Source organism: Mesitornis unicolor, unplaced genomic scaffold (genome assembly GCF_000695765.1).
Source record: "Mesitornis unicolor isolate BGI_N332 unplaced genomic scaffold, ASM69576v1 scaffold28956, whole genome shotgun sequence".
NCBI lineage: Eukaryota > Metazoa > Chordata > Aves > Mesitornithiformes > Mesitornithidae > Mesitornis > Mesitornis unicolor.
Genome location: NW_010190789.1, coordinates 35,389 through 52,128, shown reverse-complemented (window position 1 = coordinate 52,128; position 16,740 = coordinate 35,389). Strand labels below are relative to the sequence as shown.

The following is a 16,740-nucleotide window of genomic DNA, read 5'->3' as shown; positions in this document are numbered from 1 at the left end:
AAAGACTGTTCATTTAAATCTCTCTCTCTGCCACCCCAACCACAGCAACGTTTTGCTCTCACACACACACAAAAAAAAAAGATTTATAAATCTGTTTTGGTTTTTTTTCTTTTTTTTTTTTCTTTTTTTTTTTTAAAAACGATTCATCCAAATATCTGGATAATAAATTATTTGCGTTTCCTAAGAAACTTTTTTTTTCCTTTTTTTTTCTTTCTTATTTGCCTTATTAAGCTGTCTGAAGCTTTTGACAGAAGTAAGCCATTCGCCTAGACTGTACTCATCTCTTCAATGCAGAAATGCTATTAAAGGAGGAGGAGGAGAACTCAAACGAAGAAGGAGAAGGAAAGCCCCCATCCCCACTCGAGAAGCCCTAATTCCTCCTCGTGCCATGAGTGCCGCAGGCTGCCAGGACGGCCAGAAGGAGAAGGAGGAAGAGGAATGCTGTGTAACACTTGAATTGCTTGTAAACGCTGAGGATGGGACTCTAAGGCTGACAGTGGTGCAGGGAAGAAGAGAGGAGCCACAGCCTCGTCCCTTCCTCGCTCAGCCGCTGCCCAGGGATGGATGTGCTTTCCTCTGCCGTCGGGGAAGGGTCACCTCTCTCAGCCCTCGTTTCATCCTCCAGGCCCACCAGTCATGGGGAGTATCATCAGCAATCCCCCTCCGTGGCCATGACCACCAGCATCTCGCTCTTGCCCATCTCTTCTAAGGCACTGGCCAGGGTGTTGAGATCACCATCGTCTTGATGCTCAGCTTCCCATAAGTCCAGGAGCACCCCAGTGGGGCTGGCTTTGGTGGCAAAGTAGTTCAGATACCTGCGAAGAGGAAGCAGAGAGGAGGTCCAGGGTAGCGCGGTGCCCTTTGAGGATGGAAGGAGGGAGGATGCCAGAGCAGCAAACGTGTTTGCAATGTGCACCCTGATGGAAATGCCATAACGCAAATGCCAAAGCCCTTGAGACATCGTCTTCAATTTTCTGATACAGGCAATCATGCAAAAGCAATGTGAGCTTTGCTTTGCTGAAATTCCCCTCCCTTTCTTCCGTCCTCAGAGGTGAACCCAGGCAAGAACAGCTCAACCAAGGTTCCAAATAAAAAAGGGCCAGTTCAAAGTGACAAGAGACTAGGACTGTGGTACAGATGGACGCATGGATATAGATGGGCATAACTATGCATAGCTACATCCATACTTATGGGTGGACTTATCCTAGCTGAATGCCTGCAGCAGGGAGGGAGTGCAGACCGAAGCTCCCCTGCCCAGGACACAGGAGGTGAAAGCAAAGCATAGGGAAACCCACCGGTCCATGGAAAGCTTCTGGGCGAGAAGTCTCCAGTCATTTCCCCTGGAGTTGGGGGCATCCAGGCTGTTGCAGATCTTCTGCCGGATGGAGGTGGGGATTTTGAAGGCGTAGGGTCCCATTTGGGTGGTGCTGGTGGTGGTGGTACCACTGTGGTAGGAGTGGAGGGTGTCGAAGGAGCTGGCATGCTGCAAGGGGAAGGACGGGGTGAGATGTTGCAGCATAGAGCAGCTTCCGAGTGTGTTCCTTTGCCACCCTCCCACCTCCCCATCACTCACCTCTCCTAGCGTGATGTGGAGCTGGAAGATCTGCCCTTCCCCCTCCACCTGCCGGACGCAGATCTTGCAGGTGAGCTCGGTGGAGGCCTGGCTGTACCTCTCCAGCGTGAAGGTGCAGTGCAGAGCTCGCTGGCTGCCGCTCCAGATGTGGTAGAAGGGGATTTCCTGTGGACCACCAAATCATGGGCTCAGCGAAGGCTCTAGCACCTCCCTTGGGGGATCCCACATCCTCCAGCTACCCCATGAGGATGAGATAGGACAGAAGGACTCCACAGACAGCATCCCACCAGGAAAAACCAGTCTTCCTTTCCTTGTCCATCCCTTTGGGAGACAACTCTGGAGACAAGACCAGGGCACTCACAACCCCATGGTACCTGGTTGAAGATGGTGCCCCTGCCTTGACCCCTTACCTGATATTTGGCCAGCAGCTTGCTCCTCCACAGCGCGTGGGGGATGTCGTGGATGGAGAGACGCAGGTTGTGGTAGCTGTCCTTGAATGGCAGGGGCTTAGGCTCTTCCAGCAGATACCCACCCAGCGTCCGCTCCAGCTCCAGCACCTCCTGCGGGAAAGTGAGATGGGCAGCGTGAGAACTGGGAGAAGAGCAGGGGCTGCTCCTCTCCCCTCTCCATACTCAAAGCCAGGCGTGTTCCTTGCCAAGAGAAGTCAGCAGCAGCAATAAGCCTGTGGGGAGTCCTCCCCAGGAAAGCAGCCTTTGCCACCCCAACAGGCACTTTCCAACAGCTTGCCAACTCACAGAATCATTGAATCATTTGGTTGGAAAAGACCTTTAAGATCACTGAGTCCAATCATAACTTGTCCACTGTCAAACCACGTCTGTAAGCACCCCATCTACCTGTCTTTTAAACACCTCCAGAGATGGTGACTCCACCACTTCCCTGGGCAGCCTGTTCCAGTGCCTGATAACCCTTTCAGTGAGGAAATTTTTCCTAGTATCTAATCTAAACCCACCCTGGCGCAACTTGAGGGCATTTCCTCTTGTCTTATCACTTGTTACTTGGGAGAAGAGACCCACACCCACCTCACTACAACCTCCTTTCAGGTAGTTTCAGAGAGCAATAAGGTCTCTCCTCAGCCTCCTCTTCTCCAGGCTGAACAACCACAGTTTCCTCAGCCACTCCACATAAGACTTGTGCTCCAGACCCTTCATCAGCTTCATTGCCCTTTTCTGGTCATGCTCCAGTGCCTCAATGTCCTTCTCGTAGAGAGGGGCCCAAAACTGAACACAGTGTTCAAGCTGTGGCCTCACCAGTGTCAAGTACAGGGGAAGGATCACTTCCCTGCTCCTGCTGGCCACACTATTCCTGATACAAGACAGGATGCCATTGGCCTTCTTGGCCACCTGGGCACACTGCTGACTCACGTTCAGTCGGCTGTCAACCAGTACTCCCAAATTTCTCTCTGCCAAGCAGCTTTCCAGCCACTCTTCTTCAAGCCTGTAGCATTGCACAGGGTTGTTGTGACTCAAGCACAGGATCCGGCATTTGGCCTCGCTGAACTTCATAAAATTGGCCACAGCCCATTTGATCCCATCTGTATCATCTCACACACCAGCCCCATCTACAATTTGAATGTTACGACACGTGAACATCCCTACATGCCTCTGTACTCCTCAGACAGTGCAAAGGTCCAACACAAAGGTTGGACTCTTCAAGAGTGTCACCCACTCTGGTTTTAACACCACACCACTATTACAGCAGCAGCTCTTAAGAGAAGAACACAATCCAGGAGCCAGAGCTACATCTCCACCTAGAGGCACCACAGCAATCCTGACATCAGAGGACAAATCACAGGGAATTCAACAGCCATCGCACCAGCCGTGCAGGGAGCCAAAGCATCAAAACTCGAGCTCCTCATGCTGCACTCCATGCTATCAGTGCCACAAGCCTCCCAGGGAGGGAACAGACACATCTCCACGCAGGAATAACAGGATCTCAAGAAAACCAAGGCAAATCACTGCAGCAAGTGTTTTTTTTGTAGGAGAGAGGAAACCCACCCAGCAGCAACAAAACCTCCTGTGTGATGTCTGCAGCAAGGGGGTCCAGTCTAGGAGCTAAGCAACACCCTCGTTATCTCCTTCAGAGAGGGCAAGGAAGGACAGGGAAAGCAGTAAACACTTATTATATCACTGCAGTCACTTTGCAGACAGTTGCATCAGGTTGTCTGCTCCCTGGGGCCAGGCCATCCTGAGAGGCACCAGGCAGCATCTCTCCTCCAGCACCAACAGGTTTGGGAAGTAGGGGCAGCCCGTGACGGCGTCACAGGGTGTCATTACCTTCAGAGCATCTGGCGTGTCCTCCAAGCAGTAGACCTTGAGGCTGTACTCCAGAGAGGTGCAAACAGTCGGGGCAAAGATTGCCAGCTGGAGCCTCTTGATGGCTGACCTCGAGTAGGACTCTCCCACGAAGACGTAGGTGCCAAGCTGGTCTAGCAAAACGTGGCAGGACTTGGCTTCCAGCTGGCAGTAGCAGGGAGTGTTGAGGGTCTCCTCATCCAGGGTCACAACTTCCTATAAGGAACCAAGGTTGGGAGTCAGCCCATCATCCAAAGGGGTTTGCCAGGGGCTGTTTCCGACAACACTTGTCGTCACTGGCTGCAGGGGCTGGGTTCCCACCTTACCTCCCAGTTTCCCTGGTGGGACTGTGTTTTCAGTTTGTAAATCCAATCCGAGGAGGCAACATCAGCACAGTGGGGAATGGTCAGGACAATGGGGCGGCAGAGGAGCAAGCCGGTGGGTCCGCAGGTCACCGCTGGGCTCAGCACCGTCTGCGTGCCTTCAGAGGGCAAGCTGGGGAGAGGAGAGGGGACACGGGTTGGAAAGAAACCCTCATGGCGACCAACAGAGAGCAGAAGTGCGGGCGGCGCAGTGTGACTTACAGGGCATTCTCTGCCTTGTTAAGGACCAGGTACATCTCGTAGAACTTCCCCTGGGGGATGGCTCCATGGGGCACCAGCAGCCTCACCCCTGGAACAGCACAGACAGGCATTGGTCATGAAAAGAGGGAGAAACCACCAAGGAGAAACCACCCCTCCACCCTAGCCGGCAAGCACGAGGGCAGTGGCAAGCTAGGGCAGCCCTGAGTGCCTCAAGGAGAAACATCTTCAGATGCTCCTCAGCTGCACTGCTTGTGAGGAGCCAGGCCACTGCATTAGGAAGCAGAACCACAGGCTGGATCTTTTTGCCAGGTGCTGGCCCTGGATTAATGGCAGGGCTGGCCAGGAAAGTCCTGGGAAGCTGTGACCTCCAGCCTGTGTAGCCTGGCTTAGGAATGGCCTGCTGCCTTCCTCCCAGGCTAGCTTTGGGACAGCAAAGGACTGCTCATGGCAGGCAAGTCTGCTGGCACAAGAGCTATTCTCATCATTCAGCAGTCAAATGCTCTCTCCTCTCCAGCTTGGAGCTTACCAGTGCCCGGGATGGTGAGCCTTCCCCCCAGGTAGCCAAACGTGCCACTGGCGCTGTTGCCGTGCTCCCGGGGCAAGCTGTGGAGATGCTGAGAGCCCAGGGCTTTGTTCCGCACGTTTGCAAAGTGGCCATCCCTGGTGTTGTCCCCTGGGTAAGTGCCAGTGGCAGGGACCCCCCCAAGCAGATCCGTCCCATCATGGAGCCCCAGCGAGGAGGAGGCAGTGGAGGAGTTGTACACCTTGATCTTGAGGTTGGGGAGGGGGTCAAGCAGTGGGGAGTTGGTCATGGGGATCTTGTCGGAGGAGTCCTGCAGGGCGTACATGGGGCCGCGGTATACCCCCGCACTGGCCGTCAGGTCCGGCTGCATCGAGGGGTGCAGGAGCTGAGGGTTGTCTGCAGGAGGAGGAAACACAGATGGGATGAAGGTGGCAGTGGAAACAAGGGGATGTAAAAGCACTGCTTGATTGGAAGAGATGCCTGTGAAAAGCCCTCCTTGCCTGGTAAGGTATGGGGGGGGGCATACAGGAGGTACAACGGGAACAGCACTGGGCTACATCCATTCGCCTTCCACCAAGCTCTTGGAAGGGAATTGCTCAGCATCACGAGTAGGTGAGAAGCAGCATCCTACAGTAAATTCCCATCGCATCTGCTTTGCAGATGCTTTGCCCTGACTCCCACCATCACCACCAGACTGCCTCCACAGAACACTCAACCTGCAAAAATCAGCACGTTCCCCTAGAAAACTGAGGCTGGGGTCCACCAGGGACCCATCCCCTACTGTGATCTGCAGCCTGACTTTCCTTCTGCCGGAGCTTGAGCTGGTGAGCAGGATCTGCACGAGCTATGGCTCTTACCATGCCGGGAGGTCTTGAAGTTGACAGGGTGGAAGCCTCCAGTCAGAGCAGCTGATGAGTCTGTGATGTCTGTGTCGAAATCCCGGCATCTCCTGCGGTAGACCACCACCCCCACAGCCATGAGGATCACGATGAAGACAAAAATGGCCACCACCAGCCCAGCATACAGGGCCACATCACCTGTGGCCTCCAGCACTGGGGGGATGAAAGAAATGGAGGTGAAAAAAGGAGCACCAAAAATGCATGTCAAGACCCATCGGTGCTCCCCAACCTCGCCACTGACTCAGCACCTTAGCACTAAGGGAAGATGTTTACTGGTCCTGCTGGAAACACTACAGCAGGAAGATGGAGGGTGTTTTCTAAAAGAAGTAGAGAAGTCAGAGTGATGCCAGAGAACAAGATGGGGGTGAAGCCTTCGAAACTTTGGAGAACACCTTGCCACAGCTCATTCTAATTTTACTTGAGCACCAAGAATCCCAGAAACATCAGGTTTATGTAGCTCAGATTTATTAAGCGATCAACCCTCACATTCTAACAGAGACAACCCTGAGGAGCAGAGATAACACCTAGACATGCATCCCACGTACATGTACCTGAGCTATGCGTTTATCCAGAAAGTGACATCATATTTATACAGACACCCCTCAACTTTCCCATCTTCCCTTCCCCTGTCACAAGTCTATCTTTAAATGCTTGGTGCACCTTATATCTGTCCAGAAAGGAGAGGGGTGAAGAGGGAAGGCTGAGCATGGTAAAGCCTCCACCAGCAGGAGCTGAGCACACTCAGCTCATCCTGCTCTCCTTCTTCCCTCCCTGTTTACCTGCATCTCCTGGTTTCTATGGTTTCATGCTGGAGTGAAGCCCTGTCCTAAGCACAGCAACCTTAACCATGTTAAGACTATGCCACTTCTGGGAGGTGTCACCTTGTCCCTGGGTCCCCCCATCTGGATGCCAGAAGAAGGAACCCTGATGGCCCCAGAACCTCCAACTTGAGGAAGAGAGTCCTCACAGGGAGGTGATGATGCCTGGAGTAGCTTTGGTGGCCTGACATCAGCCACATTGTGGCGCACCTACGAACTGCAGGCAACAAAAGGGGGATGGCAGTCAGGGTGCAAAAGTGGTGGTACTTATAGCTTCAAGCAGAGTGTGTAATTTAATGTACACAGGAGTTTTGGGGTGGGCTTTAGTTGCTCCCTCTTCCCACCCTGTCCTGCCCCAGCTGCTGATGAGCCCTACCATGGATGCAACAGAACAAAAAGCAACGTCTTGCAAAGAAACAAAATGGCCATGAAATGAGCACTTACGGTGGCTTTTGGGTTCGTTTAGAACTCTTTTATCTGTTAGGAAAAAAAAAGTTAGAAAACAAAAGGTGAAGGTGGTGATGGTGCAACGGTGATGAGATGAACAAAAAATGGCAGGAGGAGAAGCCAGCCTGGGAGCGACGAGGAGCATGGCAGGGAGGGATGCATCATTCCCCAGGGCATGCACAAAGCTGGGCAGATGTGTGGTGATGAGGACGTCCCCATGCCCAGCCAGCCTCTGGGGTCCATGCCCCCAGCTAACAGGACTCCGGGCATTTCTGGCCATGGCAGCATTAAAAGGGACACTGCTGTCACACAGCCACAGACGGCAGCATCAGCTGCTCAGCTTTCTGTGCCCCCACTTAGAGTGTAACAGCACCAATATTATTAGTATTGGGTTTTTTTCCCAGCTGCTGCTCCAGGGCTCCTACCAAGCAACAACCCAGGTCAGGTGTTTTCATGGTGGGGCTGACAAACCCTCCCTGAATTCCCCCCCCCCAACCACAACCAGCCTTATTTCAGCAGAGACCCCAAACCTGGCACCACTGCAGAAGGCTTGGTGGGACATTTAGATCTCACTAAAAATCCTCCAAAACTTTCTTTCCGCTTAGAACTAGCTTTGGAAGGGGCGAACCCAGTTCTAAAACCAACTTGTTAAAGACACAATTTAAAAATCAGGTGCTGGCAGCACTGCTGCCTGTCCCACCAACTTGGAGGCACGGCCAACAACAGCACGGCCAAACACCGGGGCATCACGGCCACCAGCATCATCTATGGCACCGGTCCCTGCCCGCCTGCCCGCATACTCACTCTGCAGGCAGAGCCCATCAGTGCAGTTTTTGGAGTCGAGCAGTACGCCGCTGCAGTCCTTGCCTCCATTGCGGGGAGCAGGGGCAGCGCACTCGCGGCTGCGCCAGTGGGTGCACTCAGTGCTGCACGCCGACCACTTGCTCCACTCCGTCCACGCGCCGTCCACTGTGGGCCACCAAAAGCAGGCACTTCAGTACAGCAGCCCTCAGAACAGCCCCGGGACTCATCCCCCAGTGTTCTGGCAGCAGAAAGGCATCCATGCCCATCTCAGGGCTTCCAGAGACCTTCAGAGAGTGTTATCCCAGCAAACACAGATCTAAGTTGTGTCTCTGTAGACACCTCCAGCTCTTTCAGGTCTTGGCAGACCGAAAGATGCTTCGGATTGGTCTCATGAGTCCCTGCCTCCTTAGGGAGCACCAGGAACACAGTTGGACTGTGCAAGCTGGGGGACAGGCAGTGTGGGCAAGGTTTCTGAACCTGCCTTACCTGGGCAGAGGGTGGTGCAGGTGATTTTCTGTAAAGGCTGCCCGTCGCAGAAGGAGCCACCGTTCAGCGGCGCAGGGTTGGTGCACGTCCGGGTGCGCTTCTGCCAGCCCCGGCCACAGCGGTTGTTGCAAGGAGACCACTCAGACCAGGTGGACCAGCCACCGTTCACTGCAAGAGGAGATGGACAGTGTTAACACATCAATGGAGCCCATATCAGCAGCGACTGAACCTACACCCACCTTTATACCCAACTGAGAAGGTCTGGAAATACCTACACCTAATAACCTCTCCAAGCTGGTAGAGGTTCCTGTTTTGCAGACATCGGCTATTCCCTAATTTAATGGAATGCCCTGGTGGGGTTCACTCCTACCACTCCCACAAAGTGCCCGTATTTCCCCTTGACTTGAAGACATGGCCAGCAGCAAAGGTCCCCTCCCCAAGAGCAAGGGCAGGTACCGTAGACGATGACAGCAGCAGTGGTGCTTCGGCGCTTGGCCACGATGTTCTTGGCCATGCAGGTGTAATTAGCAGTGTCCAAGAGTCGGGCCTGCTTGATGATGAGGTTGTGGTCAATGGTGATCAGGAAGTTGGTGTCCTGGGTGGGATCGATGACATCCTCGTTCCTCAGCCACTCCACCTGGCAATGCAGAGGAAGGGGTGGGGTAAGGACAGTGATTAAGCTGAACAAGAACTGAACACTCAGCCAGGAAAAGCTGGGAAACCATGGGTTTTGGGGGAAATGCCTATCCCAAGAGGGTCTCCAACAGCCTCAAAGCTAAGCTAGGACACAACTGCTTAACTAGGCTGCTTGGGAAGGGCATGAGTCAATACTCTCACCAAGCATGGGTGTGGGCACAAGCAAGGACGAACACCAGGTTGGAGGTGATGAATTCACTAACCCTGATGGAAAGCAACCCCTCTTGCCCCACCCAGCCTATGACTTGCCCCAAAGCCCTTCCCCTCTTCAACACTGAGACCACGGACGTTCTCAGCATCACATCCACAGGCTGGCCAACCTTTCCTCTGACTATATTTATTTCTCTTCAAAAGTGGGGCCAAACCAGGCCTGACCAGGGCACGTCACTACTACTTTGGCCAAGGACAGGACACTGTGGCTATCACCAAAACTCAGCTCCTAGGGGCTGATGGAGCTGTGGGCAAAGAAAGCACGGCTACCATGCTAGGGAAACCCATCTGAATTGATTTTTCCCTGCCTTTGGCTCTCGCTTGTCACTTCTCCCCTTCAGACAAATCATTAGGTGCCTTTTGGTTACATCTTCCCTCTAACACAGGTTAATGGCACATCAGGAAGCATGGGAGAGGTGGGTTGAGCACGTCCTGAGGTTATGTGTGTTATTAGACCTCAGAATAACAGATCCACTACCCAAAATAAACAATTCTGCTGAATGATGAAAGCTGACAGTCTCGGTGCAAGGCCATCATCCATCATGGCTGCAAGCCATCTACAAGTTTATGCTCTGACTCCCCTCGGGGTGGCAAGGGACACCTCACCAGGCATTTCTTTGGGCTGCCAAACTGCTCACCTCGGCCTGTGGCACCCCCTCGGGTGGGCGGCACTGCAGCAGGACCTCGTGCTCCAGCGGGACCTCCTTGCCCAGCGGCTCCTGGTCAAAGTTCTTCCGTAGGTCTGGGAGGGAAAAAAACAAAACCCAGTGGGATTACCAATCCACTGCAGAAACAGGACAATCTGCAAAACCTTCGTGGGGAGAGAGCATCACCTCAGCACCAGGGCCACATGCGTAGGGAAATCCCTCTGGCATGGCATAGCTATGGGGGCTTGCTGCTTGTCTTTGCCCCAGCTGGTCCTGGCTAAGCCACTTTCCCAGACTTCCTGGAAAACTGGCCACTACAGTCCGGTGCTTAAATGGGGACTGGTCACTGCTGAAAAGCCAGGCTTGCTCATGAAGGGGCTGGCCAGTGCTTTGGGGAAGGCGGAGAGGCAAGAAAGTCCAGCAGAGTCCCCAAGGGACATGGGGGACATGGCAGGGTCCCACTCCAGCGCCTTGAAAGAAGCAGGAAGATCACTAGATGGTGCTGCAGTCTTCTGCTACAGCACCCAGCCCTCTACAGCTGCTGCAGGGCAGCCAATCCTCAGTTTATCTCATCTTCTCAGCTCCAAAAAACACCAAACCCTTGGCTGGGTCGAGACAAACGGGCTCCCTCAGTAGCCAGCCCTGTGCCTCATAACATTTCCCCCATTCAGACTAAATCCTTCAGCAGCTTCGCTGATTCCCTAGCCACCTCTGTTTTGGATAACGTGCTGGATTATTAGCCCTCTAATAGCAAAATCTGTTTACAACTGGGAAAGCCTGGCCGTTCTCTTATAGCTTTGCCACCTCATTTGCTAAAAGAGCAGATTCAGCCGGGTACCAGCCTGATTAATTTGCTCTTAATCAGGCTGACACCCACAAACAGCAGCTCAGAGGAGTGACATATGACAGCAGGGAGTCCAGGGACACGGAGGTGCTGATTCAGGCAAAGCGTGCAAGGTGCTAACCGTGGGGTTATTAACGATAATAAAGCACCAGGAAGAGCTGAGTATGCTGATGGGCAATGCGGTATTAACCCAGGTAGTGCCACAGCCTCTCACCTGGGCAGGTCGGGAGGATGCTCGCTTAGAAGCAAAGCTAGAGCTGGGATGGGGAGCTAAGATCAGGGCCATCCTGCAAGGAAGGGCCATCTGCAACTGATGAAAAAGCACTGCTTTCAATAGAGAGCCAACTTTTGGAGACAGCCACCCTCACACAGCTACACCCACCACGTCTCACAGGTCCTGGGAAGCTGGGAATGAACAGCATAGCCCCTATTTCAGCTGGTGTTGCTGCTAGAAGCAGCAAACACCTGGCTTGACATCAGTGCTTTTTTAGCCCGGGATCCAGGGTCACACCTCAGGCTTTGCAAACAATTTCTACATCAGTGGGTTGTAACCTCTGGAAACCTTTTAGGGTCCCCAGAGTGGCAAAGAAGGTGGGAGGAGGATTCATTTAAATTCAGTTAGCAGCCCGTGAGCCAAACCAGTGCAGGTAGGTGCACGCAGCTCTTGCAGAGGGGCAGGGAGCACTGCTGGAGGGGTGGCAACTGAGCAAGCACTACACGTACAGGGCACTTACACGCTATGCGGACATATGCCCTGCGGCTCTTGGTGGTGCCCGCGGAGCTCCAGGCCACGCACTGGCACCAGTAATCTTCTAAGCCGAAGAGCTCCTCCACTTGCTGCCGGTAGACCTCGATCTGCACCTCCCGCACCAGCATCCCTGGAAGGGGACAGAGGGATGGCATCAGCTTGGCGGAAGCACCCAGGAGGGAAACTGAGGCTGCAGCCAGGAGGAGGACTGCTGGATGCACAGAGCTCGAGGGCAAAGGCAGTGAGTTGGAGGCATCTCAGAGGCATCCATGTTTGGCACCTCTGCAAATCATGGAGACCGTTCCATCCTCCTTTATTCTCCCATCTGGCTAGGCAGAACCAGGACCTCTTGACCATTTCAAGAGGGAACATCTTCCTCTGCCTTCCTCCTTCACACCAGTGTCACTGTCCCTGCCCAGACCTCTTCCCACCCTCCATGTTTCAAGGATGCCTCCGAGGCTTTGTTGTGGTGAGAAACCATCTCTGTCAGCTGCCATATAAATACAAATATAACAAGACAAACAAAAGATCTTAAGGAAATCATCCAAAGATGATGGTGTTTCATGCCCAATGACCCCAGAAAGGGTTACACACTTTCATCAACACCCCCATGAAGTCTGCTGGGACACCCAGGCCATGGCAGGGGCGTGATGACAAAGGCGGCACCGCCACATACAGGACATGGTCCCTTGGACCACAAGGATGCTGAGGCTCACCTGAGGCATCAACTCCTCACAGCACGGCCATTTCTGGGGGTGGAAGGGACTTGAGGTTACTTTTCCTTATTTTCAGCAATACATTCATTTTTTTTGCAGCTTCTATTTATAAAAAGGCCTCAAGTTCACAGCAATAGAGAACGGCGTGCTCTCCAGCTGTAATTTTGTTAGCTCGCTCCCAGTGCTGCAAAGAGCAATTACCGTCTCTCTGCCACCTTCCTGTGGAATAGCTGACAAACACACGTCAAGGAAATACAATTTATTTTGCCACTATTAAGGGAGAGAGGAAAAAAAAGAAGAAAAGGCATTTGGGCCAAACACCTTTGGAAAAAAACAGCTCTTGTAGAAGGACCCAGGACAGAGATGACTCAAAACTATCTCATCTCTCTGGAAAGCCTCAGTTGAAGTGGGTTGAGCAGCCCTGGAAAGGTGGGGAGCATCCTGTGAATGCCCTGGTCTCCGTAAGCAAAAACTGCCCAAAATTGTAGACTGAGCTTACAGCTCACAGGAACGACTATTTAAATGTCTTACAGGCATCCAAACACAGCCGCTCTTACCGACCCTCCCTTCTTGTCCAGCTGAATTATCCTCTCTGACTTGGCCTATTTTTTCTTTCTTCTGCATGAAATGTTGTGGATCAGACGCAGTCAGAGCATTACTGAGCCTGGCTCATTCAAGACACGTCACCTTAAAAGTTGCTTTTTTTATTTTTATTTTTTCTTTTAAAGGTCCCTTCTTCCAAGCTTTTTACCGAGGATACTTAAAAAGCCTCAAGCACCTAACTGTGTTAACCCATCCCTCTGTGGGCAGCTCTGCCCTGTGCCCTTTGCAGCAGCTTTTTCTGCAAACAGCAGGTGCTGTAAATGTAGGGGTTTTAGCACAGGAAACCATTCTGGCTCCAGCTCCCTTTTTTCTTGGGCAGATATGCCCACGCCAGTGGAGTTTTACATGCACGGCATCACCTCTGTACTGAAGGTACTGTCAGGTTTGTTCACCGATAGCAGTGACACCATCTTTGAAGCCTGAGTGAAGATGCGCACTGTTTCCTCCCCAAATTGCTGGCACCCGTTCTGCATCTGCACACTGGGATCTGAGAGGGACATACTGGCCCAAAGCAACCGAGTCTCCCCCAAAACAGGGTAAGCTCCTGCTGCACAGACTTTCTGCTCCCTTTCTGCTGTTTTCTCCAGGCTGTTTTTGCACGAGGCAGGTTATTCAGTAAGGGGTATCCATCCAAGAGGTGGATCAAGCTGAGTGGCCAGAAATACAGTGTTTTTTTCACGCTGCACATCACTAAGCCATGAAACTCCCTGATTGCAGAAAGCTGGAAGGGTACCAGAGCAGGGTCCATCGCTCCATCCTTGTCCCTGTTCAATGCTCTTCCCCAAAGCATCCACCACTGCTGCATGCATGAACCTTTGGCTTGACCCAGTGTGGCCACACGTTATAAATTAATTAATGACCCCTTGGTGAAGGCTGCTCGGTCACTAATTGGCACTGACTTTGCCCTAGAGTGGTGAGGGTTTCAAATCCGGCCCCTGTGAGAGCTGGGAGGTGGAGATGCATCCCAAAACAGAGAAACTGCACTGCCAGTTCTCCCAACAGCCTCTGGAGAAGCAAGGGGACAGCCTTCCCGTGCATTTTTGGCCATCCTTCTCAAAGAGATCTTCTGGAAGAAAAACACCCCAGGAACATATGAAGCAGCTTTAGGAAAGACTCAAACAGCCAAGAGGAAAAAGAAATGATCTTCACTTTGCAGGTTCAGAGATTCACCCAAGCAAGGACCCGCTCATGGCTAACACTGGATGGAGAGCCAAGGAGATGCTGCGAAAGGGCAAGGCTGGGGAAAAAAGGGACAAGAGGAGATTCTGTAAAAGACCTTGTGCTCCTCCAGGCTGACAAGGTCTCTCCTCTAAGCCCAGCCTGCCTTCTGGGGCCGATGCTGCAGTAGTTCAAAAGGCCGCCTTGGTTTAAAGCTTTCTGGAGACGAGGGATGCCTGCAGGCTCAGGGATTTGCAGAGAACAGATCTTACAAGGGAAACATGATTGGTTTCCACTTCTCCTGATCAGAGTGCAGGAAGCAAAACTGGTGCCGAAAAGATGGGAGCCAAGCTAAAACATCCCTATTTCAGTAAATCTGCTTGGTTACATGATCTATCCAACCCCCACACCTTGTTCTCATGCTGGGATATTTCAAAGCACAAGGCAAGCAGCTACATGGTGCCCAATCCCACAGAATAAGACACCCCATAAAATGCCTAAACCACCTTCTCACTCCCTTATTTCAGGCAATCAGCTGCTGACTTGTCCTCCAAGGCAGGGAAGAGTTCATCTACCATTAAAAGGCATTACAAATCCTACCTGCAAATGTTCTCATTACCCATTAAACATCCAAACCCTCTGTGAACCTGAGTAAGCTGCCAGCCTTCTCCACCCCTCATGGTGATGACTCCTACGTCTTGATTAGGAATTTTGTAGGAAGGAGTTTCCTTTTTCAAATCACTTTCAAACATACTGCCTTTCAAGTCCCATTTAACAACCCCAAATCCTGCAAAAGGGTAAGCATGCAAGTGTGTGGGCTGACTTCCTCAAACTTCTATGGGATATGGTGACCCATACCATCACCATGCCCTCATCAATGGTCCAGAAAGGGGCAGCTCCTCTACTAAAATTCACCAATGATATGGAAAGAGGCAAGCTGTGCACAGACCGAGGAGGTGGAAAGCATGCAAAAGCAACCTCATGAGATTACAATCACTTAGGAATGATAAAAATGAATCAGAGACCTGTTGGGTCTACCTGGAGGAGAATCATCTCCAGTGTGGATGTGCAAGAGGGCAGAAAAGGGCAGAAATGCTTGGAAAAAAGAGAGAGGCAGGGGGATACTGAGGTGAGTTTGCTCACCAGTGACCTCGTCCAGGCTCTCCTTGGTGACGTGGTCATTCTGGTTGACCCACTCCCCGTTGCACTTGAAGTAGATCTGGGTGGCGGGGTTAGCACGGCAGACGAGCTCTACCGGCTTGTTCTTCACGATGTAGGCGTCCTGCGGCTCCAGGAGAAAGTGCGGGAGGGTCTCTGCCGGGGCTGAGGGGAAGGAGTCGGGCAGCACGTCGCTGTACTCCAGACCTGTCAGGGGAGCAAGAGGGTCAGGAGGTGACATTAGTCCCATCCCAATGGGATGTAACTCCTACCTACACTGCTTCATCCCTCCCTCTCTGTCCCAGGACTGCCCTGTGTGTGGTGGTGTCACCAACAGCTCTTGCTGAGGATGCTCAGAAAAGCAAAAGAGGGCTGGAGGCTCCCCCAAAAAAGAAAAGCAAATCTCTCTAGCTAGAGAGCTGCTGCGGTGGGGGGCATCCTGCTTTCAGCTGGGTACCAGCCCCGCCATCCACACCCTAAGCCCTGGCCAACCTGAAAGCCTGGGTGACCTCACTACAGGATATCATGAGGAGAAAAGCAAAACCCAAGTCCAGGGGACACAGAGAGGCTCCAGAGGGGCTGGTGTCCCCCATCCCAAGCCTCCCTCCCACAGCCCTGAGGAAAGCACGGGCATGCTCCAAGCAAAATGCTGGCAGAGCTTGTGCTGGGAACACGATCCCAGCACATATCTCACACATCTCGTTCTTCAGTGGAGCTGCGTTAGGGATCTCAACCCCCTGCCAACACTCGGACATCAGCATCACACGACAGGGGTGCGGGGGCACCAGCAGCCCCTGCCAGCACAGACCCTGCTGCTCATCACACACAAGCGATCACTTCCAGCCCAGCCACCTCCTAGGAATGTCACCCCAAAACACAATCAGGCCTCACGCTATCCTGCCCCAGAAACCAGGGAGGGTCAGCACCCTGGTGATCTCCATCTCTCTGCCTGTTTGCCCTCACAAACAATCTAAATGCAAAAAGAACCAGAAGAAGAGGTCAGACCAGGCCAAAAAAAGGCTTGCAAAGGGGCAAACACCTCAGTGCTCACCCAGAGACATCATCCCTGACTAGAGGGAGTCTCAAGGTGACTCACGCCCAGCACTGGCTTGTGAAAACGCTGTGACCAACACTGAGGAACATTTGCAGCATCCACCATCACAGGAAACTTGTTTCCAACCACTTTGCCCAGAAAGATCAAACCCAAATATCACAGGACTGATAAAACATGTACACGCACTTGGATGCTACTGCTTAACCTGTTGTTTCTGGGCATCTCACTAGCAGTCAGGTCACATCACCAGATTTCTTTTATTATTTTACACCTAAAAGAGTTATGAGCTTTTCCTCCTCCTCTCTTCCCCCAGCGAGAGCTGTGATTCTCAACTCCAGGCACTGCAGCATGCAAGAAAACAGTAAATATCCCCAGCGTCGCGATAACATCTCCAGAGCTGGCAAGGAAGAAAGGATCCCACTCCCTTCATCACCCTTGGCAAGGAGCAGCACTGCACAGA

General features: G+C 52.5%; 1 protein-coding gene across 1 annotated transcript; it reads right to left on the bottom strand.

Annotated features, from left to right (window-relative positions):
- Positions 1-649: 649 nt before the first annotated feature.
- UNC5B (unc-5 homolog B (C. elegans)) lies at positions 650-15,433 on the bottom strand (the record flags this gene model as incomplete). The annotated part of the gene is made up of 16 exons (XM_010186531.1): positions 650-815; positions 1,296-1,483; positions 1,574-1,738; positions 1,984-2,133; positions 3,868-4,101; positions 4,212-4,380; positions 4,470-4,557; positions 4,996-5,388; positions 5,850-6,044; positions 7,154-7,186; positions 7,961-8,125; positions 8,447-8,614; positions 8,903-9,083; positions 9,991-10,094; positions 11,578-11,721; positions 15,212-15,433. Coding segments are annotated over 16 exons (2,765 nt in total), but the record flags the coding sequence as incomplete, so codon positions are not given.
- Positions 15,434-16,740: the final 1,307 nt, after the last annotated feature.